Here is a 27987-nt window from a genome sequence, read left to right on the forward strand (position 1 = left end):
TGGTTGACAGCTATGTGCTTGTAAACTTTAATTTCATACAGTAGAGAAACATACAGTACAAGCAACGTGGGAAGGGGGGGAACTTTACAGCAAAGCCCACAAATACACTTGAAACACTAGGGAGAACAAAGATGCCCTTGGGAGCCTACTGGCTGCTGGGTGGCCGTCTTCAGAGATGGCTGCTGCACCCAGAACTGCATTCGGAGGTGAAGTGGCTCAGTCCTTGCACCTCAGGCAGGTGCCCGCTCCCTCTTTGGCCACCATGGGAGAATGAGCTGTCAGGGTTGGAAACCACGTGATCATGAAACTGCTTTCTGCCCACCTGGGCCAGCACAGGGCTCAGCTCAGCAGTGAGGGATGTTAACCTGCTCCAGGTCAGGACCCTGGCTTCTCCAGGGGTCAGCCATACGGCCTGCCCTCCAGGGATACCAGGTGGCAGGGCAAGCAGCCCCTGTCTTATCATGGGGGGTGGGGAAGTGCTGAAGCAGATGGAAACCTGGTGGGGTCAGGAAAGTACCTGTGACAAGGAGAGGTCATGGCACTAGGATATAAGGGAGAGGAGGTGGGATGGGAGCCGGGTGGGCCTTTCCAAGGGCAGAGGGGGAAATCTGGGGGAAGGGTAGACTTCCAGGGAGGTTTCTAGGAGCTTCCAGGTCCAGAGAACTCAGACGGTAACATCAGGAACATCTGGTACAAGAGACACTGTGCTTCCTCTACTGGAACTGGAATTAAGGGTCAATGCTGAGATCCAGACCCTCGGTTATGTCCAGCCTCAGACTCAGCACTGGACTCAGAGAGGAGACTGCTGGTCCTGCTGAGGACCACAGCAGCCCTTCGTCCTGATTTCGTGAAGGCCGGAACCCCACCTTCTGTAGGCTTTGGCATGACACTGGAGGAGAGTGGCCTCACATCACCACCTCAGGTGTGATGCTGAAGAGCAGGTCATCATTCCCCCGCCGCACCTCCAGCAGGAGTGAGGACTCGTTCAGGACTGCCTCCTGCAGCTCACTGGAATCCACCAGGGGACGTCCATTGACTTTGACAATGATGTCGCCATCTTGGATGCCTCCTCTGTCAAGCAGGAGAAAGATGCTCAGCACACATGTACTTTCAGGGCTCGGGCTGGGCTCACCTGGGCTCAGAAGCAGCAGTTTAACAAAATGATTCTGAGAAAGAACATCAGTGGAAAGCCAGTGGTACATGATGGCCAGTGGTTTTCAGACTACAGAGGGAGGGGCAGGCCCACCTCCCACAGCAGAGGATATGGCAATGGGGCCCCTCCAGTTTCCAGAACCTCAGTTTACGCCCAATATTGTGACCTGGATGAGGTAGGGTGCCAGGACATGGTCACATGGGACACATGGCTTCAACACATGTTGTCCCACTACTTACCATTGCTTTGTTAGGGTTTTTGGTGTTTTGAAATAGTGTCTTAATATAGCTTTGGGCTTGATCCCTATCTAGCTGAGTCTGGCCTTAAATACCCAGTCCTTCCAATTCTATCTCCAAAATGTTGAGGGTTCAGGTTTGTGCCACCACACCAGGCCTGTACCTAACATTTCTGTAGCTCTTCATGTGTTAAAAAACAAACAAAGCCTTTATCTCATTTCACCGTGACAAAGTCTCTGGAATGGAGGGCCAGCAGAACCATGATGTTCTTTTTCAGAAAAGAAAACTGAAGCCCCAGTTCTTTCTGGAGAGAAGGAGGCTTGGAGTTCTTGTCTTGGCCGAGTCAAGGGACTCTTCAGCCTCTGCTTCTCAAAGGGAAGATCCCTCTGCGCCAAGGACAGGCGTGGCCAGTGCTCTGAGGGACAGTTCATCCAGTGGTTCAGAGGAGCGGCCAGACTCCACAGCTCCTTGCCAGGAGGCTTGGGGGTCACATAAGGTCAGTGAGGAGGCCCAGTCCAGGCCCCAGCACACCCTCCCCCCATGTCTGACAGCCAGTAGCCCTGCCTCTGCCTGCAGAACATACCTCTGAGAAGGTGAGTTGGGAACGACCTCTTGAACGTATATTCCACTGCTGACCGCTGGAAAGTCTGGGTTGGCAGCCTTCAGTTCCTCCACCAGACTGGAAAAGCAATTCTGTGTCAGCCTCTCTGCCTCTAGCCCTGCTCCCTGGCATGTGGCTGCCCCTTCCCACCACCACCCAAGCAGGACAAACAACCTCTTGTGAACACTCAGAGAACCCTGAGCCCCCTGAGATGGAACTGCTCAGTGGCCACAACTGGCTACAAGTGTGGAGAGGGGGCAGATATCTAGGAGGACAGGTTACAAAGGGTGGCCAAGGGACGACAGATGGGTGGGTGGATGGACAGAAGGTACTGGGTGGAGAAATGGAGAACAGTTAAGTCATGGAATGGACTGAGAAGACTGGACAGATAGTCCGTAGATAGATGGATGGTTGGGGAAGCACACAACTTAAAGACAAGTCGGCATACTGGTTCTAACTGCAAATTGTTTACATTTTGCTCCCTAGATTGATGGCTACAGAAGCAAGAAGATGGAGTCAGGGTGTTTGCTCAGTATCTTCGAGTTATTCCCAGAGTTTCACCATGTATTAGCTTCCTTCACAGCCCTGGGCTAAACTTTCCTTCCCTTCCTCCCTCCCTCCCTCCCTCCCTCCCTCCCTCCCTCCCTCCCTCCCTCCCTCCCTTCCTCCTGTCCATGCCTTCATTATCACTTTCATCCTGTATTTCCAGGCAGCTGCTCTGTTCGGAACCTCTACCAAGGCCAGAGCCAAGAGGTGAGTGGGAGCACAGCCATCTCCCTGGAGCGCATGGTCAAGGCAGCCGGCAGGGTGGAAGGACACCTAACAACCATTCCAACACTGCAGGTCACCACTGTGCTAAAGGGTGTGCAAGTAGGGGAGGCTCTCTCACATGAATGGCCTGTGGAGATGGGGAAATAGCCACTAGGATCTCAGAACATCACCATGTTTGAGAACAAGGTCTTTGCCACTCTAGTTGGTCAGGGATTTTGAGATGAAGTCACGGACTTGGGCAGCTCTCATATCCAGTGACTGGCAGTTTGGGGCTCAGACACAGGGCGAAGGAGGCCATGTTGGGGATGGGCAGCCTGCTGAGGGGTACCCACAGCCAGGAGGAATTGGGAGACACAGGAAGAACTAAGACTGGAACCTCAGTGGTACCTGTGGGCACTTGATTGAAGTCTCTGGCCTCCAGAACTCTCAAGTAGCACATTTTGGTTGTTCTAAACCACCTAGTTTTAATGACTTATTGTGGGAAAGCCAGGAAACAATTCTAGAGGCTTCCTGGAGGAGGGGCATCTGACTAGAGTTGGAAAGAGCAAAAGGAATCCATTAGGCAGTGGTGGTGGGTCTGACCTCCCTAGCAACCTGCCAGCAGCTGGGCATAGTGGTCAGCATGTGGAAGGGGTTCATGGGAGGACAGGGGAGTGTCATTCACCTTGGCGTGATGGTCCGCATCCGGATGCCAATGAAGCGCTTCTTCCAGTCTGGAAATGGAACACAGTGGCTCAGTTAGGCTACATGGTCACTGCCTTTGAGAAGGGAACCCAGAGGAGACTCAACAGGGCCTGGAACCAGCAGCCCACTCCTGACTGCCTTGGTGGTGAAACCATGGAGACAGATTCTCAGCAAAAAGCAAGGCCTGACATGTTTCAGTTTTTCATTTCACTAAAATTCCCTGAACATGGTGGGTTTAAACCAGCAATCAGTAATACCAAGAATCTCTGAAACCCAGATGCCCAGGAAGTGCACAATAATAAATCCTCAGAGAGGAAAGCAAAACAAGAAATGATTGTTTCAACTACATAAAAGAACATATTCCTAACCAAGACTCTCAGGGCACAGAGGCGGTTCTTAGAAGCAAAGAACATAAGTAAGCACCTGTGTCAGAGAAAAAAGGACTCAGGCAGGTGAGAGGGCTCGGCAGGTGAGGAGGCTTGTGGTACAAGCCTGGCGACTTGAGCCTGATCCCCAGAACCCACATGAAGGTGGAGAGAGATGCTACTCCACAAATCCGTCCTGTAAACCTCTACACGAATGACATGGCACACATCTCCCTCCCTCAGAAATAATAAAAAAAATTTAAAGAGATTTATTTATTTTTATTTTATGCACGCAAGTTTTTTTGTCTGTATGTGCATCACATACATGCAGTGCCTGTGGAGACCAGAAGAGGGCGTCAGGAACTGACCTGAGAGCCACCAGACAGATGCTGGGAACTGAACCCAGGTTCTCTGTAATATCAGTAACTGCTCTTTACTGCTGCGCCGTCTCTCCAGACCCAATAATAATTTTATTTTTTTAATTTAAGAGGAAAGTCTCAAACCAGTGGCCTCAGATTCCTCTTAAAAACAAGAAAAAGGTGGCCACATGAAACTCAAAGGAAGCAGAGGATGAGAATGTGAGTCAATGAGCCGTAAAATAACCCAGCAAAGAAATAAGTGAATCAAAAGCTGTTCTTCTGAAATTAATGAAATAGATAAATCATTAGCCAGTGTGATTGTGAGGAAAAGACAGATAATTGTCAATGTCGATGAACTGACATTGTTAACTGACATTGGCAATGTCGAGAATTAGAGAGGAGGTGTTGCTGCAGCCCTTCAGACACCACAGGCTTCTAGGAGAGCTAGCCACTGCTTGCAACCATGCACTTAGGGTCTGGAAAGCCCCAAACACTTATGTCCAGCCCTCCATCTAGTAAAGAGGCTGATGAGTGGTTAAAAGTCTTCCCAGAAAGAGCTCAGACCCAGAAGATGTCACTGTGGAAACCAGCAGTATAAGAAAGAAATAGCACACGTTCTACAGATGCCTCCATGGGACTGACTATGACCCTGGTGTCTCCTGACCATACCCAGAAACTAAACCAACAACCTCATGTCTTGGTAGAGACAAACATTCGCAGCAAATCAAATCCAATACACAAAATGTCCAGTACATCAAAGCTGAGATATTTAGTATAGGAATGCATGGGATGGTTTAACAGTAAAAAGTCAGCCTGACCTAGTGGCATAGGTCTATCATCCCAGCTACGCCAGAGGCTGAGCCAGGAGAGTGGCCAGTTCAAGGCCTACTTGAGATACAGAGTGAGTTCAGGGCCAACCTCAGTGATGTTCTGAAACCCTGACTCAAAACAAAAAGTTAAAAGAGGGCTGGAAATATGGCTCAATGGTAGAGCCCTTGCCTAGTATGCATGTGACCTGGGCTTAGTTGCCAATACTCTAAAAAATAAAAACAAAAATGAGCTAATGTTAGTTATAGACTAAAAAGGAAGAAATCATACTATGAGCTAAACAGACAAAAATCTCACATGTGTGCCTACAAGAAGCCAGAAACGGGATAGAAGCCTTCCAACTTAAAAAAAACAAACAACAACAAAAAACCTTTGGCCATCAGTATGCCTAATGGCAAAGGACTGGATGCATCTTCCTGCAAGACAGGAAAAGGAGCCCGTTCCCAAAACCTTTATTCAACATTTTATTCAATATTGGGAATGAGGGTGAGCCATTCAGATGGAAAAGGAGAGGACTGTTTTTATTTACAAAATCATCTACATAGAAAACCCAATGAAATCTACCAACAAACTATCAGAACCCATAATTTATCAAACATTCAACGTACCAAAGTCAAGTTTGCTTGTAGATTCTAGTAGCAGGCCATCAGAAATTGGCCTGTAGACTGTATACTCAGTATAACATAAGCTGAAGAAAGCCAGATGTTGTGATCCCGGATCTGAGGATGCAACACTGTTAAAATACCAACCCCTCACTCCGAATTCTTTGACAGATACACTGCAGACTTTTGATTTTCTTCCATAGAAATGGAACAGCTGATTCTCAACTGTGTCTAGAATAAAAGAGCTCGGAGAGCAGAGCTGATGAGGGCCAGCAGAGGGGAGGGCTCGGACCACTTGACCTTCCTAGGAGACCACAGACTTCCTAAGAGATCAGAAGGCAGAAGGCCATGTAGCACTGAACGTCATAGAAGAACTGAGTTACTCAATTTTGTGGTAAAGCTGGGAAACCACTGAGGTGGAGAAAGGAGCATCTTTTGATCAAACGATGCTAGAACAATCCATTATCCAAAGCAAATGATGACGGAGTAGCTGTAATGCCCAGAGGAGCTGGGTTGGCCAAAGGCGACTCTAGATGCTACTTGAATCACAAGCATATTTAGTCTGTCATTCTGAGGCTTGTAGGAGGTCTGTGGTGTGGCTGGCGTAGTACCATAGCGAGCTAGGACTCCGGCGGCTGCTGATGCTGGGTAATGGAGTAGTGGTGGAGCCAATGCAGATCTTTCCAAGAGGCAGAGCCTAAGGACTTTCAGATGGAAGGCAGAAGGACATAGGACTTGGAGAGAATGAGGGGGTGCTCTTAATGTAGTGCTGAGCAGGTGGGGTGCAGGTGTAGTGCCCTGGTATTTGTGTGATGTCCTATAAACATTGGTACATTCAGCTCATGCAAGGAGAGGCTAGGAGGTGAGGTGGAGAATCCAGGGCATCACTGCAGATGCCACCTAAATCCAGGAACCTGGATGAGGACAGGGTGAAGCCTGAGTCCTATGCTTGGTTGTCCAGGATACCCCTCCTTTGACACCCCCACTTGGCCTGTAGCCCGAGGCCATGTTTAAAAAGCACAGCTTCCCGTAGGTGTGGGGAGCAGGGCCTCATCCCTTTCCTGTGAAGGGTGCCTTCCTGGCAAAGGGCTGGGGCTACCTTTGAGTCCAGGGACATCTTTAGATGGGGGACTACCACTGCAGGTCACTTGGCAGTACCCCAGCCCCAGCCCCAGGAGCTGGATCCTTTAGACACACTGCTGAGGTGAGGTACAGAGCAGAAGTGCAGGTCTATGGACTCTCAAGGCTAGTGCAGTTGTAACTGTCAACTCTTCCATACTGTCCTGATCTCTATGGGAAAATCACCTCTGTAAGGCACATGCAACCCAGTGGGAAAGAGACTAGCACAGGTGAGAATCGTCACTTTGCCCCCAAGTATCCCCAGTGCCTCGGTGACAGAATGACAAGACAGGGGAGGGGTGAGTACCTTAAAGGAATGAGCAGCTGGGACCTGAGAATGTTCTAGACCTAGAGGGTAGTGGCTACGGTAAGGGCCACCAAACCATGCTTGCCAGCTTCACATACACCTCCAATGTCATGGGGAAAGCCCTGGCCAGGGCTTCACACATTTGGGGATTCATTCTGATGCAGGTCAGAGGGGTGCCTGCCTCTCAGGGTAAGCAGGGAACACTAGTGCATTCCTCCCATATAGCTTTCTTAGTTTAAGCAGATCTTAATGTTTCTGGGTGGGTTTCTTCTTTAAATAGGGTAAGGCCTATTTTTGGAGCAGGCCATTTGGTCCCCTGAATGACGTGACAGGCCCTACTGCCTCACAGCTTTGAGTAGGGATGGCGTGGGAGTAGGAGGAGAGTGTGTGAGCCAAGCACACCCTCCTTTGGCAACCAGTATGGCTGTTGTGCACACTCCACAGGCCTCGGGGGAGCTCCACTCCAGCTGCAAGAACCTCTGCAGCCACAGCTGCCGCTGGAGCCAGGAGGAGGTCTGTCTCACTCTATCCAGGCCAGCTCCAGACAGTTCTGGGACACCTCACTCTAGCCTTGAGAAGCCTTGGTGACCTCCAGACAACCCTATCCATCGATGCTTCAGCCCCGGGTGCAGCAATCTTCAACAAGTTGGGGTTTGGGAGGGGCACCTCCCCAGTGATTGTGGGAGCTATCAATCACAAACTGCTTGTGATGGGTGGAAAGTGGTTGCGCTCACGAGGGGTTTTCGATTGGTAGGCAGGAAGCCGTGCTGTAATTGGTAGAAGCCTATCACGCTCTTTCTAGCTATATAAGGACACATCCCTCCAGCCCCTATAAAGGCTTTTTCCTGACTGGTCTTTTTGCCTACTTCTGATCTATATCACAAGTAGAGTGAGTTGAACTGGTTGCACAAAAAGCAGACAAAAATATAAAATAAAAATTTAAAAAAACCCACAAAGTTCCAGCCTGGTTGGCAGAAGCAAGGAGGCAGCCAAGAGTTCCAGAGAACCACTGAAAGCCATAGACCTTAATGCCCAAAGCTCAGAGCTGTAGCCCCAAGACGTATTCCAGAGTATTCCAGAGAGGCACCGAGAGATACAGACTCTGACACCAGAAGCTCTGAAGAGTTCCAGAGATCAACAGAGGATAGATTCTGAAAGAAGATGGCTGAGAAACAATACCACAGACCGAAAGACCATGAAGAGTTCAAAGAGAGAGCGGAGACTCACAGCCTGTAGATGAAGAGAGCGGTGAGGAGAGGAGCAGAGGGTCCCTCAGCGCTCTGAAGCAGTAACTCTCGGATCTTTGGAGATGTCCTTTGATTTCTCTCAGGTCAAAGCAGAGGAACCCTAGCTGTCTGATAGCTCCTCAAGTCTCTGGTTGACTCCGTAAATCCTCCACCTTTTCAGTACATCACACCTCTCCCCCTCCCATACTGCTTCTAGCCTTTTGATAAACCCCAATGCCTCAGTCTCTGAACAAAGCCTGATTCAGCCATGAGAAGGTGGCTATGCCCTGACGTCTCCTTGCCTCCTCTCAGCCACTGACCCCGCCTAGCAGCCAACATGTCCTACTTACTACTACCCCCTCCTCAGTGTCTCACAATACCTTGCCCATGTAGGTCTTCTGTTCTGAGAGCCTCCTCAGTACCACCCCTCATTGGTCTTCTGTGATGTTGGGCTATCCTGCACTGCCCACAGTTGGGATAGGTACATCCCCATTTCCTAAGCTCCTCTGTTCCCCTTCTCTCCTGTCCAGGCTCATCATTCAGATGTCACATGACCCCAAGGTTCTCTGGGTTTCCCCCCCTCACCAGAGGGAAGGCCCTGGGAACAGCTTAGGAGAGGACAGGGCAGCTCAGCCAGTCATACACTTGCACAGTCTTGGGAAGGAACTGAGGCTAGTTCAGACCTCTGGTCCAAGGCTAGTCTAATCTTCAGTAGTCAAGGTTCCTAGAGATGTCCCCTGAAGGATGCGAAGAGGCACAGCTGAACTGCTGCTCGGCTCAGGGCCCAGCTCAAGCTCCTGCTCCAGACCCTGCTTCTGCAGCAGGCCCTGTGTACTCCTTAAGCCCACCGACCTCCTCATCTGGGACTCTACCAGGCATAGGAGTTCTTCAACGGGAATCTGAGACCTGAAGAAGCAAGCAGGGGTGTGCCCTGCCCACTGCCTGCCTCTTTTGTCATCCCAAAGCTCCTGGCTCAGGGCTAAGGGGACAGCTCCCCTGACCAGTACTGCTCCAGCTACTCCAGAATCTGCACCAAGCCCTGGATGAGAAAAGAAATGCTCTCAATGCCTCCCTGGCTTAATAAAAGGGATGTGTTAAAGAACTTAGATTAACAGGGTTCAGATCATCTGATGTTTTTATTTAAAAATGGAAGCGCATAAATAAGCACAAATTTCAGAAGGACTTTAAGTCAATGGACCCCACTTAGCTAAGCCTCGTCAGACCCTCTGGTAGAAAGTAGGCACTGTCCTTGGGTGGTAGCATAGCTCTGGGTCAGGAATGAGCATTTCCGCAGAGGACACCATGACTGGGACAGTTGCTCTGCAACAGAGGAGCAGATCCTGCCCCCTGGGGAGTTCTTGTCTGAGAATAGAAGAGGCAACTACGGGACAGGAGGCCACTGGCCCATTTTCAGCACAGCAATCACCCACTGGCCAGTCTTTGTGGGTGGAGTTCTGATCCCAAACAAGCTAAACTGGAAAGTGCTGGTTACTAGACAAAGGGCCAAGGCTACCAATGGTCTAGGAACCCAGGTCTACTTCTGAGCTTCCTACTGGCCAAGAGAAAAGGCGGCTAGTTCCCACTATTCACCAGAAGGTGCCTCAGATTCCTGGGAGGGACAGGCTCTGCCTGCTTCTGTCATCTTCATATAGGGCCACTTGGAACAGAACGAGGCTTCTCAGTTGCAGTTCTTCATGGGGCCAGTCTTGGCTGTACTGGGGTCCTTGTGTGTAGCTGGCAGGGCCGCAAAGGAGGGGGCAAGCAGGAGGAAGGCCCCTGCTCTCAGTGCAGTGCTGGTGAGAGGGCTGGGAGGAGACAGGGAGGCAGTGTGAGGGTATGAGCAGCCAGGTGGGGTGAGACCTGGGCACCGACCAGGATGTGGGTGTGGAAGGCACACGGTAATTGGCAGCTCAGTGGGCTGAAAATGGGAAGGGGGGAGGGGGCCAGGAGCCTGAGACCAGAAATGGGGCTCTTTTCTGGACAGTGGCCATGATTACCAACTGAAAAGATTAGCATGCTCTCATCTGAAGAGCAGACTTGTCCTTGGCAAGCTTTCTTCCTAGGGGGATGCAGATGGCCACCCATCGTGTGGAGTAGAGGCAAGAGGGACTGGAAATCTCTCTTTAGACTGGGGTGAGGGATAGGGTATGGCAGGAGGTGACTCCCAAGGATTAGATTCTTGAACTTTGCTCCCTTGGAACAGAGGATACCTTGCTGGGCTGACTGTATGACTCATAGGCTGAGAAGGGTACTTAGGAATGGGTAGATGGATGGGTGGGACATGAATGGATGGGAGGAAGATGGATAGGTGGATGAGTAAATGGATGAATCATGGATGGGTGGATAATTGAGATAGTGGATGAATGACTGGGTGTGTGTATAAGTAGATAGATGAAAGGGTAAGAGGGATGAATGGGCAGATGAACAGATGGGTAGATGTGTGGGCAGACTGAGGCAGAAATGGAGGAGTGAGTAGGTATGTGGATAGATGGGAGGATGGATAAATGGATGTACAGATGGATAGATGAATAGGTAGATTGGTGGATTAGTGAATCAGTGAATGGGGTAGATAGATGAATTAATAGATGGATTGATAAGTAAATGAAAGAGTGGATGGTAAATAGATAGATGGATGAATGGATGGATGATAAATAAATGAATGAATAGACAAATGTATAAATGGATGGATGGATGGATGGATGGATGGATGGATGGATGGATATATGGAAAGATGAATGGACAGGCGAGTAAATAAATGAGTGGGTAGACTGGTAGCTGGATTAATGGATGGATGGATGGATGGATGGATGGATGGATGGATGGATGATGGATGGGTGGATGGATGGATGGATAGATATATGGAAAGATGAATGGACAGGCGAGTAAATAGATGAGTGGGTAGACTGGTAGCTGGATTAATGGATGGATGGATGGATGGATGGATGGATGGATGATGGATGGATGGATGGATGGATGATGGATGGATGGATGGATGGATGGATGGATATATGGAAAGATGAATGGACAGGCGAGTAAATAGATGAGTGGGTAGACTGGTAGCTGGATTAATGGATGGATGGATGGATGGATGGATGGATAGATGATGGATGGATGGATGGATGATGGATGGATGGATGGATGGATGGATGATGGATGGATGATGGATGGATGAATGGATGGATGATGGATGGATAGATGGATGGATGGATGGATGGATGGATGGATGGATGGATGGATGAATGGGTGGTTGGATAAATTGGTGAGTGAATAGATGAGTGAGAACTTGAGTGGACAAGTAGGTAAAGGGATGAATAAATGGAATGGTAATAGAATGGATGGGTGGGTTGGCATACAGAGGAATGGTTAGATTAGGAGTAAATAAACAGATGAAAGCATAGATGAAGGATTGGGTGTGGAGGTAGATGAATGGTGGATGGAGGGTGGGTGGACAGGTGGATGGAAGGAAGGAAACACAATTTTCTGCCAACTAAGAGAAGTCCCAGGAATCCAAGCTTGGATGGTGAGTCCTGAGAAAAAACTGTCTGGAGGAGCAGGGGGTGATTGTGTTTATGAGCTGAGAGGCATGGAGGAAGGCCCTAAGAGAAGCTGGGAAGAGCCCTGGGCTCTCCTGGTTTGGGGAGGGTAAAGGACCTAGTTAGGAGCAAACATGGCATCTATAGTTCCTGAAGCTGGGCCCTGGCTAACTTGGGTGGGGCTGGGCCTCATCCTGGGGGACCCTGCCTTACCTGACCCTCTGGAGAGTTCTTTACCTTTCACATGCTTGTTTTGGAACTCAGAGAGGAAGCGTGTGATGCGATCCGACGGAATGGCAAAGGAGATGCCAGCTGCAACCTTGAGCGTGTTGATGCCGATGACCTCACCATCCTGGGCAAAGAGAGCAGAGTGCGGGGTTGGTGGGGTGCAAGCAAACCATAGACTGCTGCTGAGCCAGGTGTAAGAGCACTCTTTCCAGGCAGAGCTGGCTGTCAGTGCTCCACTGAGATGCCCCAAGCAGCCCCACCTATCCTCTAAACATGGCTCTCTGGGTCACATCAGGGTCAGTGACACTACCCCACCCTGCATACCACAAAATGCTGGGGATCTCTCTGCTCTACCCCTGGAAAGGGCTTCTAGGAAAGTTACTGGGTTGCTCCCTCTGCCCTAGGAGGTGGTGTCCACTGCACCCAGGACACCATCTATCCCCATCAGAGACTGGGACCCCTTCTATCCCTTTCTTATGAAAGCAGAGACCAGTGAGCCGGGCCAGGGCAGCAGCTCATAATCTGTTTTGAGCTCAGCTCCCACCCTGCTCAGCTTCATGGAGACAATGCCATCAGATCAGGAGCTTCCCCAGTCAATGGGACCCACTCCTGGGCAGGATCCCTCCCAAAAGCCTGGCCATGAGAGGGGTGCAGGATGCTTGCCCTAGACAGCAACCCAGCCAGGGCACTACCAGCTTGTCATGGAACTTCTTTGGGGCCTAGGGCAGAAAGTTAAGAATCTAGCACAGGCCCTACCACATGAGCCCCTCCATCAGCAGCCTTGCCTGGAGAATCGTGAGTGTGGAGATAGCCACCTGCGCAAGTCACCTAAGTGCCAGCTGGACACTGCCCCGGCCCATGGGCTGTCCCATGGCTGTCTTCTCCAACCCTGGAAGTGCTCCCATGTGCTTTTTCTGTCCTTGGCATATCCCTCTCCACCTATTCCTTCATCTCCACACCCTCACTAAGTGCTCCCGGCTCCTGGTCTATCTCAGTGGTGAGGCCCGTGTCTCTTCAGAGCCCCCTTGTGCAGGCTCATCAAGTGTGGGAACTACCTACTCTATGGCTAAGTTCCCTTGGGGCAACTTAAGTTCTCTTGAGTCCTCAGAGGCTAGGATCCCAGCTGAGTCTCCTGCCCTATTCTGGAAAAATCTCAGCCAGGATGATGCTGAACCTGCCTCTGGAAGGAGTGTGGGTTACAGAGCTCATGGGCGTGGTCTCTCCTCTCACCTTAGATCATAACAGAGGACAGCAAGGCCCAGGGCAGTAACAGCCTGATCTGTGTCCCCACTGCCCCAGTGCCATGCCATGGGGGAGCACATGGCCCCAGCATGGCAACTGTTCTCAGTTGTCCTTGAGGACTCCAGGCAGTGTGGACCTAGGGCTCAGGTCTTCCTGGGCCTCCAACACAGCCACTCTACTGACCTCTGGATATGCAGTTCGAAGGGCTGCATGGGGTTTGCCCCTATCTCTAGCCTGTGCCTCTGTGTAAGCAAAGCTTACAAAACCATACACTGCACTTTAGGGAACACTTACCAGGTTCACCAGGGGTCCTCCTGAGTTCCCATACTGCAAAGGAGAAAACCACTGTTAGCTGTGCTGTGAACACCACTACGGTCCCCAAGCTCTTTCCCCATCACTGACTACAGTCAGTGACAAGATGGGTCACGGGAACTGACTTCCACCTGTCTTAGTGCTCAGCCCAAAGAGCAGCAGACAGCTATCCCCCTGACCCTCCAGGTCTCTGCACAAATCTTGTGCTTACATGTTTCCACAACTCGCCAGTTGCTAGGTACTTGCAGGACAGACAGTGTCAGAGGTTTCAATCTCTACAGATATGAAAGGCTCCAGATACTAGTTGTGGAAGGTTGTGTGAATGTCGTAGTGCCATCCAATATAACCTTAATCCTAGTAAAGTGACAAGCTATGCAGGGCAGGCAAAGACCTTCCAGGGGTTTGACTAGACCACCTCATCTCTGTAGCTGTCCAAAGCAGCTCATCTCTGGGAGGCAGTCACAGGGTGAGTACTCTACATGAGATAACAAAGGCCTTTTAGATAGCTGTGTTGTATGATGGGATGGGGCACAAGCTGGTCAGAAGTTACTGAGGTCGGCCTTGCCCATAGCACTCACATTGATGATGGCATCTGTCTGGATATAGTCCATGTCTGAGTCCCGGAGGCCCAGCTCCTTGCCATCCCGTTGGGCAGTGCTGACAATGCCCGTTGTCACCGTGTTCTGCAGGGCAAAGGGGCTGCCGATGGCCACCACAAACTCGCCAGGCCGCAGGTCTGCAGAGTGACCCAGTAGCAACACAGGGAGCTTTTTCTGGAAGGAGAAAAAGGGTGTGAGAGATGACAGAGGCTCAGACCACAGAAAGGGATCCTGGCAGGCTGGTTTCTGGAGAGGAAGGAGGTTATTCACAGCCCTGAGGCTAGGCCAGCAGCTGGCTGAGACTGGAGCTGGAGTCCACAGAACCAAGGCTCATCTTAGGACGCCAGACATGTCTGCCATGGGGAAGTACAGAGTATCCAGGCTGGTCCTGGCCTCTGGTCTCCTTGAGCCCAAGGATTTGTTTTCCGACACATAGTCTCTCTAGGTAGCACTAGCTACCTTAGAACTCACTATATAAGACCAGGCTGGCCTCAAACTCACAGAGATCTACCTGCCTCTGCCTCCTGAGTGCTGGAATTAAAGGCCTGTGCTACTGTCCAGCTAAGCCTGAAATTTAGTGGTGACAGTTTGTTCTGCAAGGTGGGAGAAAGCTTCAGCTACCACCAGGCTTGGTGTGCTGCACCCAATAGAGTCACTCCATGGACAAATATGTCACTCACTGGAGCCCTGTCAAGGACCTGGGAACCCTAGTTTGGGATCCTTGATTCCTGCTATAGATACACAGGGAACCTGAGGCCACCTCTGGCACATGAGGTACCTGAACACTGTTTCACACAGGGCTGGCAGAGCCTATCTGTCTGTGGGCTCAGCTACCTGGTCCTCTGCTCCATGGTCTTGAAGAGTAAGCATATTTGCACATCTGCTTTAGGAGCAGCAGAGCACAGGTTCTGAGCTTCAGAGGCTCCAGGAGGTAGGTGTGTGTGTGTGTGTGTGTGTGTGTGTGTGTGTGTGTGTGTGGTATTGAGGCACACACACCATTCTTGTGTTGCCAATGCTCTTCCAGTCAGGTCAGGGCAATCTTCTTGGTCTGGCTCTGACGCAATGGCTTATGCTCTTAGCACCATGGAAGCTATGGAAGAGCTGTGGCATCCTTCACTGCCCTACAGCTTCCTGTATCTGCAGGTGGTTGAGCATAGAGCCTCTCCAAGCCTGGATCCCCTGAGCACAGCAGAACTGCAGGCTGCTCACGAAGAAGTTGGGCCTCCATAGTGTGAAGAGTTCCTGTCACTTCAGCCCTTCAGTCTGTCCCCCACTCCTACCCTCAGTTTCTGTGCTATTGTGAAGAAGGGATGCACCCAGACAAGGCTCCAAACTATAGAGGGACTACATTAGGATAGCCCATTTCAGATCCTTCACCTTGGGAGTGAACTCTGCAAACACCTGTCACCAAGGACATTGAGAAGCTGCATCCAGGAGAGATATGCGCCACTCAGCCACACCATATGACTCATAGACATCTAAAGGAAACCATGAGCCAGCTGAAGGCACAGTGGCATATTTGAGGGTGAGTGTAAGGGATACAGGAAACCCCCATAACCATCCCAGAGCCATGCAATGGTACCGCTGGATGCAGTAAAAGCCAGTTTGAGGAAGGCTTGCATCTAGGCTTGGCAGCCTGACCCTGCCCACTATTAGCTGGGATCTTAGGTATGTGATCAAACGTCATTGAGCTGCAGTTTCCCCTCAGATTACAAGTGAAGAGAATTCTAATCTCCCCAAGGCCCCATTTCTCCCTGTAAGATTCTAAGCGATGAGTGGATCCGGTCCTTCTTCCCAGGGCTCTGCCATAAACAGGAAGAAGCAATGCCAACTGGATTTCTAGAAGTTGCCAGTGACCATACTGGGTCCTGTGGCCCTGACAGAGGTCTGCCTTGGTGGCCAGAGTAAGTGTGGGCTCAGAGGTGAAAGGTAGGGACTGACCTCCCTGGTCTGTCAGCCCACAGGGACAGGCATGTGGATCTGACTAGAACAGCAGAGAGGTAGGGAGGTGTGGGACGCTGTTCCTCCCTTCTGTGTCCTGCTTGCTCTTGATGTTGGCATCCTGGGCAAGGCAGTTCAGGGACTGCTTATCTGATGTGGCCAGTGGCCCTAGGCCTCAGGTCCCTGCTATCCCCCAGGAAGGCTGGGCTAAGAGGCACTGCTGGGACAGGCAGGGGTGCGTCATCTCACTCACCTTGGGGTGGATTACAATAGTGGCAATGTCCGACTTCTTGTCGATGTCCTGGATGGTGGCCTCATAAGCATCCCCGTTCTGCAGCTGCACCTTCAGCTGCTGCCGGCCTGAGGCAGTGCTGGAGCTGGAGACCACGTGGGCATTGGTGATGATCAACCCAGCTTCTGACATGATGAAGCCCGAACCACTGGACAGTGGCACATTTCGGCCAAACAGAGGGTGTCTGCAGGAGAGCACGGGACATTCATTATGGGGGAGTCAACACAATAGAGGGAGCAGAACCACGTGGGGTGAAAGAACACAGGCTTGGGGGACCACTCCCTCCTCCATCTGGGTTTGAACTGAGACAGCCACATATGGGTGTGGCCTTACCAACACTGAAGCTGGGTCCAGTTAATGGCCATAAAGATGTGACCGTCATCTCTGATCTGCAGTTTGCTGCAGTGAGACAAAGTACCACTGGTATCAGGATATAACAGCCCACAGTGGCGCCAACCTAGCTGAGCTGCCCTCAGGCAGACTCTGTAAGCTCTCTAAGACTCAGTCTTCCCATCTGGGAAATGGGCTGTCTGCTTAAGGAGCCTTTACTTTCATGATGGGATGAGGTAGAAGGTTGGTACAGCTTGCGACCTTCCTCAGGGTGACATAGAAAAGGACATAGGCCTTGAGGACACTAAGCAAGTGAAGGCGTACAAAGTATCCAGCACTCTTGAGCATGGTGTCAGTTTTTTCGAAATGTCACCTCAGCCTAGCGATACCAGAGAAAACAACAAACATCCTAAGTACTCCCTGCAGCCAGGGACAAGTACATTCAAAGTTCATGGGAGACTTGTGGGCCAGTGTCCCCCAGACAGGTGTGATCAAGTCTTGACCACAGCTCCATGGTGTGACCTCATTTGGAAGTGGGTCTCTGCGGGTGTGACAGGGCTGTGACATTCTGATAGAGTGGGGACCTATGTCCAAGCATTGGTATTTTGAGAAGATGGGAAGCTGGAAGAGGCACAAGGGGGACCCTGGGAGGTAGGTGGAAAGGACACCCTCCAATCCGAGGACACCCAGAACAACTAGAAGTTAAGAGGGAGCCCAGAATCTGGGAGTGGTGTCCTGCTGACACCGACCTTGGATGTCAAACTCCTTGGATGTTAAACTGGGACAACATGTCCCACTGTTTAAGCTTCTGGTCTGTGGGACTCTGTGACTTAGGCCTAGGTAAAGACTGCTTGCTGTACACAGTACAGGGGAGATTGAGGCCCCACCGTGTGGGACTACATACTGGGCTCAAGCAAGAGGAGGCAGGGCAGAGCAGGGTTCCACCATGGCAGGCTGCTTAGCTTCCTGCATGAGAACTGCAGTGTCTGCGGGTCCTGTCTCTCAGCCATGTCTCTCTGAGAAGTACACCCAGCTCCTCTCGAAACTGCAGCCAGGACCCGAGAAAGCCCTGCACCTACACCCCACGGGTCAAGGGTAATGGCTGGGAGGTTCTGTGCTGTGTGCCCTATCTGGGCCTTACCTACCTACCCATGAGGTTTTGGCTTCTCCAGCCAGATGTCACTGCTGCCCAGCTGCTTTAGCCTGTGATTAACCAGCTCAGGGGTTGTGCCCCAGGCCCTTTGGAGACACACAGTTCCTCCTTAGACCCTTTCTGCTGAGAGAGCCTCTTAGTGAATCCACTGGTAATTTCCTCAATGCCAGTTTCAGATTTTACCCCAGGGTGTGTGTGTGTGTGTGTGTGTGTGTGTGTGTGTGTGTGTGTGGAGGGGGTTATGTGTGTGTTTGTGTGTGTGGTATAAGCGTGGTGTGTGTGTTTGTGTGTGTGGTATAAGTGTGGTGTGTGTGTTTGTGTGTGTGGTATATGTAGTGTGTGATGTGTGTGGTGTGTGTGGTATGTCTGTGTGTTTGTGTATGTGGTGTGTGTGTGTGAGTGGTGTGAGTGTGTGGTGTATGTAGTGTGTCTGTGGTGTGTGTAGTGTGTGTGTGGTATATGGTGGGGGTTGTGTGTGTGTGGTGTGTATATAGGATGTGAGGGCAGTAGGGTTAAGTGATATGTGTGCACGTGTGTGCGTGTGTGCGTGTGTGCGTGTGTGCGTGTGTGCGTGTGTGTGTGTGTGTGTGTGTGTTCAGTTTAGGCCTCTGTTCCTAGCTCCTGCCATCTGACTTCAGAACTGCCTTCTGGGCTCATGGGAGAATCCCATGAGCAGTTTTTCAGGAAAATCCTTGGGATGCCTAGGTTTAAAAACTGTCAATCACAGCAGGGATCCGACAAGCAGAAGGGTCTCACAGTCCCATGGGTGCTGAGTCTCCAAACATCTGTCTCGTTTCTCCTAGAGCAGGAGTCTCAGGATGACTTGAGAAAACAGACTCAGAGCCTACATGCTCTAGAGCTCAGGCTAAACCCTGGGTGAGTACTGCTCACCCTCCTTCCTGCTGCATACCTCACACCATCTTGCCACTGTGAGGCTGTGGCCACTGTTGGTGTGCAGGAGGTGAGTAGTCCGACACTTTGCCGACCTTAGAGCACAGAGGGAAAGATAGTGACTGACATCAGGCAGCTCCATACCAGAGTCAGACTAATGAGCTGGTCACCAGCTTCCCAGATCTCTATCAGGTGGGCTCCTGTCTGGCTCCACCGTCCCAGCTGCCCTCTCCACTCAGCTGCAGGGCGAGAAGGGTGGAGACTGTTGTGTCTGGAGATCTGAGACTCCTGCCATAACCGGCCTCTCTCTGGGGGGTCTAAATAGAGACCTAAGGACCGGATGTGAGTGACTGGGGCCTTGGCTGCTGCAAGAAGGCAGGCCTCCTCATCCAGCACAGACATCTCTGGGACAGAATCAAGGGGTGTGGGAGGAAGGAAGGAGTCTCCACCCCTGTCTGTAAAGACAGAGCTTTCCAGAAGGCTAGACCACACATCACACAGTGGGCTTCCTCTCCCATGGACAAACCTGCTTCACTATTCACCCGCGTCCACTCAGACCTCCCTCCCCTCCACCACGAATTGGCACATCCTCCCTCATGCCTGATCTAGACACAGTTGTCCTGTTGAGCCGGCACCTCAGTGGGACTGTCCCATTTCTAACTCCTAGACTCCTAGGTACTCATTTCAGGCTAAGTTTCAGCCCCCCCCCCCCAGGAACCCCACCTTCCAACAGTTGCTACTCATCCCACCCCATCCCTTACTCTGCTCCTGGCTGCTGTAATCAGATCTAGTTTGGATGGCAGCAGGCAACAGACAGCTGGGAATGACTGGGAAACTGCAGAGCAACTCAGGGGTAGGGGGCACGCACCTCAGAAAAAGCTCTATGTGGACCACGGCTGGTGCGATCTTCTCTACCACATCGGCGATGAAGTTGAACTTGTACCGCGGACTGGTCAGCTGGTGGAGACCTGCGCTGGCAGCAAGGACCAAGGGTGTCAGTGAGACATGCTGGTTTCCAGCAGTCCCTAGGTCTAGGGTGGAAGAGGCCCTGCTGGAGACCCATGTCTGGACTCAGAGCCAATGTCAACATACTCTGTACCCCATCACCCAGAAGTGCAGGGGTACCCAGACATTGGGGATAGTCGTCCCTGCCCTGGAGAATGGTTAACTAGGTCTGAGATTTGAGCCTCTGCACAGTTTCCCCCCACTGGACTCCTCAGGGCTGGGCAGGAATCTTAGAGAAGTTTAGATCTTTGCTCTGGGAAACACAGGACTGATGCTGGGGACCAGCGCCACTAGACCCATGTAACAGCAGAATGTTGGAGAGAGGACCGACCATCAGTCTCTCTGTGCCTAAGGGGCAGTGTACTGATAGATAAGGGCACAGTGAAAGGGCCAAGGCCTCCTCTCCTGAGCCATCCCATCTGGCCTCCATGAGGCCATTCTTCATTGGCTGGGTTAAAGATTCCTGAGTGGACAGAACACCCACCGCCCTTGTCCAACTTGGCCATAGCCCAGGCCTACTTGTAAGGCAGCACACAAATGCCTCAAAACCTTCATCACTGGCTCAGATTTCTGCCACCATCAGCAACAGAGCTGTGGCTTGCCAAGACCACAGGCCTGAGGCATGTGGGTGACATGAGCCTGTACTGAGACCAGGTCTCAGCCTCTGACATCACGCTGCTTGGTGGTGCTTATGAGAGGTCCCTGGAGTCTAAAATGAGCACAGGACTGGGAGCTTCACACAACTGGGTCCAGCTGGACCTGCTGTCTTTTAGCTGTGTGACCTGTAACAAGTCAGTTACCCTCTCTGGGCCTTGACTAACAAGTGGGACTGAAAGTGACCCCCTCGTAGGACCTGGGTAAACTGGCATGAATGTGAACAGTGACATTCCCTTTCCCAGGAAAACATGCCCACAACAGCAGTCATAAGAGGGGTACAGAGCACTGGGCTCTGAACCAATCGTGGGCTAGTGCTGTCCCCACACGTAGCCTGGCAATGTCCCTGACTCCTCCCCTGTGGGAAATGGAGCTACAGTAGTAAAGGTGGGGAAACAGAGGCTTATGAAACAATCCTAGCCCAGACTCTAGTGAAGTCTACACAGGCTTACCTGCCTACAGCCTTTGTGAGCCCAGCCATGGTGTCCACTGGCAGTAAGGGACAGCAAATGACCAGCCAGGGATGGAAACGTGTGAATGAGGATGAGACAGATGGAACCTGGGATATGATGGGCCATGAAGAGGACTTCTTTGCAGGCAAAGCCATCTGCTGCCCCTGACTGCTGATCAGAGACCTAGGCCCAGTGTGTCTGTGACCCAGGAGGAGGGAACTCTGTCCTCGAAGCATGGAGAACAGGTCACCCTGTCTGCTTTACTGCTGGATCCACCTTGGGGCTCAGGACTTCCAGGTCCCAAAGAACCCTCCCCAGGCTCTGCCCACCTGGCCTGCCAGGCCCACTATGGGTAGGGGTAGAACTGAGGCAGAAGCCAAGGCCTGATAGATAAATCTGTGTCCCCAGGCTGCTTGGGCTTTGACCTGGAGACTCTAGCCAGTCAGCAGATGTTAGTAGGCCACTTGTCATTCCAGAGGGAGGGCCTGACTTTTGAGGACCTTGTCAGCCAGGACTGTGTATGGTGGGCAACTGGGGAGATGTCAAGACCTGCAGGAAGGGCCCTGCTTTCAGCTGGCTCTCCATGCTCAGGACCACAGGGAAACCAAGGAGATGGCCCCATTCCCCAGAACTGACGACTAAGACCAGAGATATGCTTGGCTCATCCAAGCCCAGCAGTGGCCAGCACAAGCAGGCAGCACCCATGAGCTCCCTGGAAAGAGGGAAGAAGATGATACAGCCACCAGCCAGAACCTGCTCAGCCTGGCCATCAGCTTGCAACCCCTGCCCCAGAGCAGAAGCCATAGCCCAGAAAACTGAGTATGACCGCCATCCTAGAACGGCAGACCTAGCTGTGCTGCAGGTCAGAGAACCCGAAGAGTGACAGGCATGGCCCTTTAATCTGGCCCCAGTCTCAGATGAGTCACCATGAGTCACATAGAGGGCCCCAAGCCCCCACCACAGGCTTCCCACATGAACTGGCCTGGCTGGGCCAGGAAACGGCTCTGTTTATTTGGGGTTTCTTAACAGCCCCACCCCCATGCCAGGCCGAGCCAAGTTCTGAAGGCTGTAGTCTCAGCACACCCAGCTGTTGGCTCGGTTTTTTTGTTGTTGTTGTTTTTCAAAAATAAACGGAATCTGAAGGCCCGGAAGTTTTGTTCAGCAGCCTGACCCAGAGCACAGCCATCAGGGCCAGGTGTCTAGGGCCTGGAGAAGAAAGGCAGGCTGTAAGAAGTAGCCCTGGGAGGGAAGATGACCTCAGGGCTCCATCTCCAACATACATGCCCTGACAGTGGATGACCTTCAAACAGGGAGGTGTGCTAGCTCTGGACGGTCACAACTGCCAGGGAAGACATGGGGAAACAAAGGCACAGAACAGGAAAATGAATGACCAAGACACACCACGGGGGCACCTACACCGTTCCTGAGGCTGTTCACTGCAAAGTTCCATCATCGTGAGTAACAGAGATCCGAATCCATATGTCCCCGAGTCCACGAGCCCAGCCAGCACACTTGACACACATAGGAGCCTGGTTCTGATCCCCATGTCTGACTCTTCAATGGTGTCCCCCAGCTTGGCCATTTCTTAACAGAAAGACCCCACAAGTCTCCTGAGTTCACTGTGCCTGGGTTTTCTTCCTGGGGGACAATCGTGGCGTCTCTCCCTGGGTCATCAGCCAGCCGCGATTATGCATGTGCAGGCTTGGTGTTGTGTGAGGCCTAATGGGGGACATCAAGTAAATCTAGACACAGCAGGTGTTTCCTGTGCACATGGGACTGGGAGATTGAAGGCAGCATTGAGCATCCCTCAGTGGCCGGTTTATACTGCCCTTCCTCAGTCACAGGTGGAAAGGCGTATCACAAGGAGAGCTGGGAATCTCTGTGACCTGAGAATAGCCGCACAGCCCAGGCGTGAGCAGGCAGTACCTCCTCCAGGAGTTGGCTCAGCCAGCAGTGCCTGGAATTTCACAGCCAGAGGCACCGGCTGGCCCCAAGCCAACCATAGGTCAAGGCTGGGATATCCTGGAAGCTAACCAACTGTTATACACCCCCAAGGAGCAGCGCCGAGCTGGGATGTGCCCAGGTTGAAGCTGTGTGCCTTGGGCAGGCCACCTGATCTCTCTAAGCCTTGTTTTCCAACCTAGACAACAGCCACTGTATCAGCTGTGGAGAGCTCAGAGAGGCCGACTCGGGGCCTGGTGCCCTATGCCTGTGGTGCTGTGCGGGGTGCCTTGCACCGGGGCTGGTGCCCTGAGCTGTGGCCATGAAGAAGAGTGATGTGTGGTATGTATGCTCCCGGCTGGGCAACTGCCCTCCTCTATCTTCCATTCCCTAGGCAGGACCTGGGTCACAGACCACAACATGGTCCCCTGGGGGGTATGACAGATGGATCTTAAGGGGACATGGGTCACTTAGGGACAGGCAAGCTTTTAAAAGAAGGAAAAACAGTGAGCTGATCGGCCACCCAGGCAGGCAAGCTGCAGCAGAGCTGAAGCTTTAGGGGCTGTGTGCTCCACCCTGCTCACTTCCAGGGCCAGCCCATCCTCGGTACCCAAGTCCTGAGGACACTCTAGAGCAGCAGTTCTCAATCTATGGGTCGTAACCTCCTTGGGGTCACATATCAGATATTCACATTAGAATCCATAACAGTAGCAAAATTATGGTTATGAAGTAGCAACAGAAATAATTTTATGGTTGGGGGTCACCACAGCATAAGGAACTGTATTAAAGGGTCACAGCATTAGGAAAGGTGAGAACCACTGCTCTAGAGAGGCCCTCAGTGAGAGGGAACAAGTGTGACTTTTGGCCCAGGCCTTGAGGAATGGAGGATTGGCACATATGACAAAGGGACTGTGGGTGCAAAGGCAAGTGACACTGGGTACAAGAATCTGGGGCCAGAGCTGGGACACAAGAGGTGAGGACTCTGTGTACAGGATCTAGATATTCAGGTCCTAGAGCCTCAGATGGAGATGTATGTGCCCCACAGGCCACGCTGATACCATGAATATACAGGCACAGCTTGCAGTGCCCAGACCTGTCATGCATATAGTTAAGGCATACATGTCTGGACATGCTTCTGCAGCCCCAGGAACAGGGTCTTGTGACTGCACTGTTTCTCATAACTTATCCACCAGTGTCCTCCAGAGTGGCCACCATCTCATGGGGCTCAAGTATTATGATATATCAGACCAGCAATAGGGAGTCAGGGGGACCAGGGCTTGGGTCAAGCTCTCCCTTTCTTTGAGAGTCCTAGAGTGGCACACTATATATAGCATCAGAACCTGCCTTTATAAGGTACCCCAACATTATTCCCTATGATGAACTCCTAAAGGCTTTAGAGGTTGTGGGAAGTCTGAGACACCTGATCCTAGGAACTCTGGTGGCCACCTCCCTCAGAGCCCCAATCTGCTGTGACATCTGCATAGGTCTGGGATCTACAGTGAAGGCCAGAAAGACTGCCTGCCTGCCTCACTGTCTCCAGAGCTTCTACAGGCCAGTGAGCACACAGACTCTTGATGGTGTAGGACATGGGTGAATACTATTCTGCCTAGGTAGCACTGTCCTCACAGAGCCCCATGGCCACCTCTGCATGCCCTGCAGGTGGATGAAGGAAGGGATGTGGCTTGGACAGAGCTTCTGAACTCACAGGTCATGGAGTGGTTCCTTGTACCAGGTTATAACACACAATCCTATCCAACATCAAATAAACATAGGAAGCCACCGGAACCCTACCAGTCCCCACACACAGCCATACCACTGATCAGTTCTGCTGTCCTAGCAGGCAGAGAGACAGATACAGGACACTTCTTCTTGCCTGGTTAAACATGCTCAACTCCAAGGCCCTAGAAGCTGCTAAGAGGAGGGAACACAAAAGCTAACCAAAGTTCTTAAATGAACAGGCTGGGAGAGGCTGTCAGGGCCTTGCACATTAAAAGCTGCCTATTAAATCTTTGTGGGAATTTCCCAGGGCTCCCAGCTCTGAGCTCCAGTAGCATGTGGGTGTCTACCGCCACAGAGGGGCTGTGGGGTGTTGATTCCAGGGAGCCAGCAGGCAGCTAGCCACCTGTAAGCAGACCCTTGAATGCAGGTCATACTAGCAAAGGGACCCTTCTCTTGAGAATGCTTTTCTAACAAGCAGGTGGGACCACACAGCTTCCATCACTCACAATGGAACCATCTAACAAGGTCCAGGAGAGGTCCAGGGACCAATGGGCCCAGACGTTTATATAACATCACCTACCGTGTGCAACCAAGTGCTGCATCCACCCCTGCCATGAGGCCCAGAGTGAACAAAAAGCAGAGAGGACAGACAGGTCAATAGGCAGGGGTACAGATCTAGCAATGAGTCACAGTGGTTAGGGAAGCCAGCTCAGGATGGTAGGACACCTGACCCATCCTTCACCCTGCTAGGTAAAGGATGAAGGGGCAGCTGTGGCCAGTTGGCAGAGCACGTGCAAAGGCACTGAGGTAGGAGGGAGGGAAACCAGTAAGGCGGCCAGCGGATGAGAGGATGAGAAGGTTGCAGAAGACGGTAGAGGAATTATGTGTGGGGAGGGGCAGAAATAGGGCCTGAGAGTCCAGGTAAGGGTAGTAGGGGGGTTATGAAGGCAGTCTTGTTGGTAACATGCAGGACAGACTGACCAAGGACACCTGGCTGCCAGGTGAAGTGATGCAGGAGGATAAGAAAGGTAGAAGCCAGCAAAAGTGAGGGTTGGCTTGGCCTCCCTCTTGCCAGCACATACATGAGTTCAGAGCATCTGGGCGTTGTGGTTTGTACTCAGGCTGGTCGGTGAGTGTGCTCACAGTGGACAGGAGGCAATGACAGGTGTGTGGTGACAGAGGCTGAGACCTCAGTGTCCTGGGGCAGTGCTGTCAGCTGAACTGGGAGGAAGAGTTAGAGACAGCTAGGCTGCTACCGTCTCTGGGCAGTATTTAACAAGGATGGGTGGGAGCACTTGGTCAAGTGTACCTCCGTCCCTCTAGTTAAACCTAAATCCCATGTCAGGACCCCTAGACGGACTTGGGGGGGGCTGTCACTGGACCCTTTCACTCCTTTTCCCAATGTGGCCACACTGCTTTAATTGGCCCTTTAAGGATGGATGGCAGACCCTGGCTTGTTAACATCTCTGATCATGGGTCCTTCCTCTTTGGCTTCAGTACCAACCACTCCTTGGCAGCTTGAGTTTGATAGCAGCCAGTGCTCTAGATCAGATCTTGGTCACTGCTCCACCCAGACCTTCCCACTCTCTCCACACTTGCCAGGGAGCCTCATTTACTGTCCCAGCTCAACACCTCTGGGGCGGGGGGAGCTCATCCCCAAGCAGCAATAGTACACCCAGCACAGGAAGTAACACTGAGGCTCAGCATCTCTTCCAGGCCTGACATCAGACCACTCATGGATGAGTACCCAGAACACAATGAAGCAATCAACCAAGGACAGTGGGTCTATGAAGCCTAAGGTCCTGCCAACATCCACAGCAGTTCTGCCATTCTTAGTGATGGATGCCTGCCTGATCCTCAGGCTGACTTCCTCCTCTCTCTCCATGGCACCTCTGTGCCCTCCACAGTCTAGAAGTCTCAAGGGTACCAGGTCTGCTTCATACAATGCACTATTTCCAGTTAAGGGACAGCCAGGCGCAGAAAGGAATTTATTTTACAAATGGCTCAATCTGTGAAGAACAAAATCCATCTCCATCCCTGCCCATCTCTGCCCAGAGCCTGATGTTAATAGTATCTGCCACATGGGAGACCAGAGAAGGGTACACCAAACACAACCAAGATAGAAGCAGAGTAGCACAGGTGCCTGGCCACCCTGAACCCTCTGACTCTCAGACATAAGGCCCAAGATGGGTACACAGAACCAGCACCCAGCACAGCCTGACAGAAGAAAACAACAGAAATTGAAGGCAGAGACCTGGAAAGGTTGCTTGCCGCTCATTCCCTTGTAAGTCACTGGAGGACTCTAAGAAACAGGAGTGTGGCTGGGTCAGAGCCTCACAGCCCACCAGACAATACCAGGCTGCCACACTAGGCTTTAATTCTAACTTGTTTGTGACTGGGGACAACGTTTACCTCTTGGGGCCTAGGTTTCTCCATCTAGAAGGCCAGAGGGTTGTCTGAACAACCAGTGGAAGTGGGCAGATTCCCCCTGGGCCTCAGTTTCCACAGAGCAAGACTTTGGATTCCTGGTGGAGCTTACCAGAGGGGCAGGCACCCTTCTGCAGCTGGCGCACCGGAGTCCCGGAGATCTGCAATGCACGACGGCTGGCAGCCTGCAGCGCGCACACGTCGGCATAAGTGTGCCCGTCTGTGCCACACACTGTGTGTGTCCAACGGCAGCGGCACACGCCGCGCACGCACTCCAGACTGTCTCCGCAAGGCGAGTCCAGGGGGCGGCCGCAGGGTTCGCCCTCGCTGGCGGCGCACACCAGGCAGCAGTTGCAGAGGTCCGGTACATAGCCCCCAGGGCAGCGAGGGCTCGGACAGCGCGACACGTCGCAGCGTGCAGGACACGGCGCCGCCGGAGGCTCCCGGGCCAGTGCCAACACAGCCAGCGTGGCCAGCGTGGCCAGCGTGGCGGGGAGCAGCGCGCACGCCTGCATCACGGAGAGCCGGCGGCGCAAGACCCGTGGGGACACCGAGGCCCGGACGGCTCAGGCGCACTCTGGCCGGGAGCGCAAAAAGGGCATGGTGTGGGGACTGATGGGGGCCCTCTCTCAGCCAAGCGTCAGCGGGCGGGCGCTTAAAGGCCAAGGAAGTCCGCCCTCGCTGGAAGGGGCGGCCCTGCCCGCCGCCAGCCCCGCCCCTGCCCCACGGGACCCCGCCCCGGCTGGTGGGGACCCACCCAGCGCCTCCTGCTCCCCGCTTGCCTGGTGTGCACTTCGGGTGACCGGTCTGCCGGCCTAGGATGAGGGACTGGGGAACCGGAGCTGCTTTGAGATACCCCAGTTCCAGCCAGGGACCTGACCACAATCCTAAAGACATGAAAAAATCCAAATTCTGTCCCCAGCCCTCCTCCACAGAGGTACCCCTACTCTACTCTCCTGAGCAGCCAGGCTCAGCAAGGCCCCAAACCCAGACCCCTCCTGCTCCCTCATCACTCAA

The 27987-nt window shown here is 52.3% G+C and overlaps 1 protein-coding gene across 3 annotated transcripts; it reads right to left on the reverse strand.

Annotated features, from left to right (window-relative positions):
* Positions 1-27619, reverse strand: Htra3 (HtrA serine peptidase 3). Of its 3 annotated transcripts, none has more exons than XM_076938356.1 (9): positions 27083-27619; positions 19641-19740; positions 16360-16582; positions 14145-14339; positions 13549-13581; positions 11998-12136; positions 3426-3474; positions 1973-2068; positions 1-1071 (listed from the first exon to the last, which is right to left on the reverse strand). In XM_076938356.1, the coding sequence occupies exons 1-9, from the start codon at positions 27483-27485 to the stop codon at positions 906-908; spliced, it is 1404 nt and encodes a 467-aa protein (XP_076794471.1). In that variant the 5' UTR covers positions 27486-27619; the 3' UTR covers positions 1-905. The 3 variants fall into 3 exon arrangements, with proteins under 3 accessions (XP_076794471.1, XP_034364794.1, XP_034364795.1); XM_034508903.2 differs by having other exon boundaries at positions 12022-12136; positions 27083-27617; XM_034508904.2 differs by lacking the exons at positions 1-1071; positions 1973-2068; positions 3426-3474 and adding an exon at positions 9369-10056 and having other exon boundaries at positions 12022-12136.
* Positions 27620-27987: the final 368 nt, after the last annotated feature.

This window comes from Arvicanthis niloticus, chromosome 7 (genome assembly GCF_011762505.2).
Source record: "Arvicanthis niloticus isolate mArvNil1 chromosome 7, mArvNil1.pat.X, whole genome shotgun sequence".
Lineage (NCBI taxonomy): Eukaryota > Metazoa > Chordata > Mammalia > Rodentia > Muridae > Arvicanthis > Arvicanthis niloticus.

Coding starts and splice junctions, on each gene's coding strand:
- Htra3 (XM_076938356.1), bottom strand. CDS start 27,485: ATGCAGGCGTGCGCGCTGCTCCCCGCCACGCTGGCCACGCTGGCCACG. Junction 3,475..11,997: donor AGAACTCTCCAGAGGGTCAG/GTAAGGCAGGGT, acceptor TTCCATTTCCAG/ACTGGAAGAAGCGCTTCATT. Junction 2,069..3,425: donor ATGCGGACCATCACGCCAAG/GTGAATGACACT, acceptor TTGCTTTTCCAG/TCTGGTGGAGGAACTGAAGG.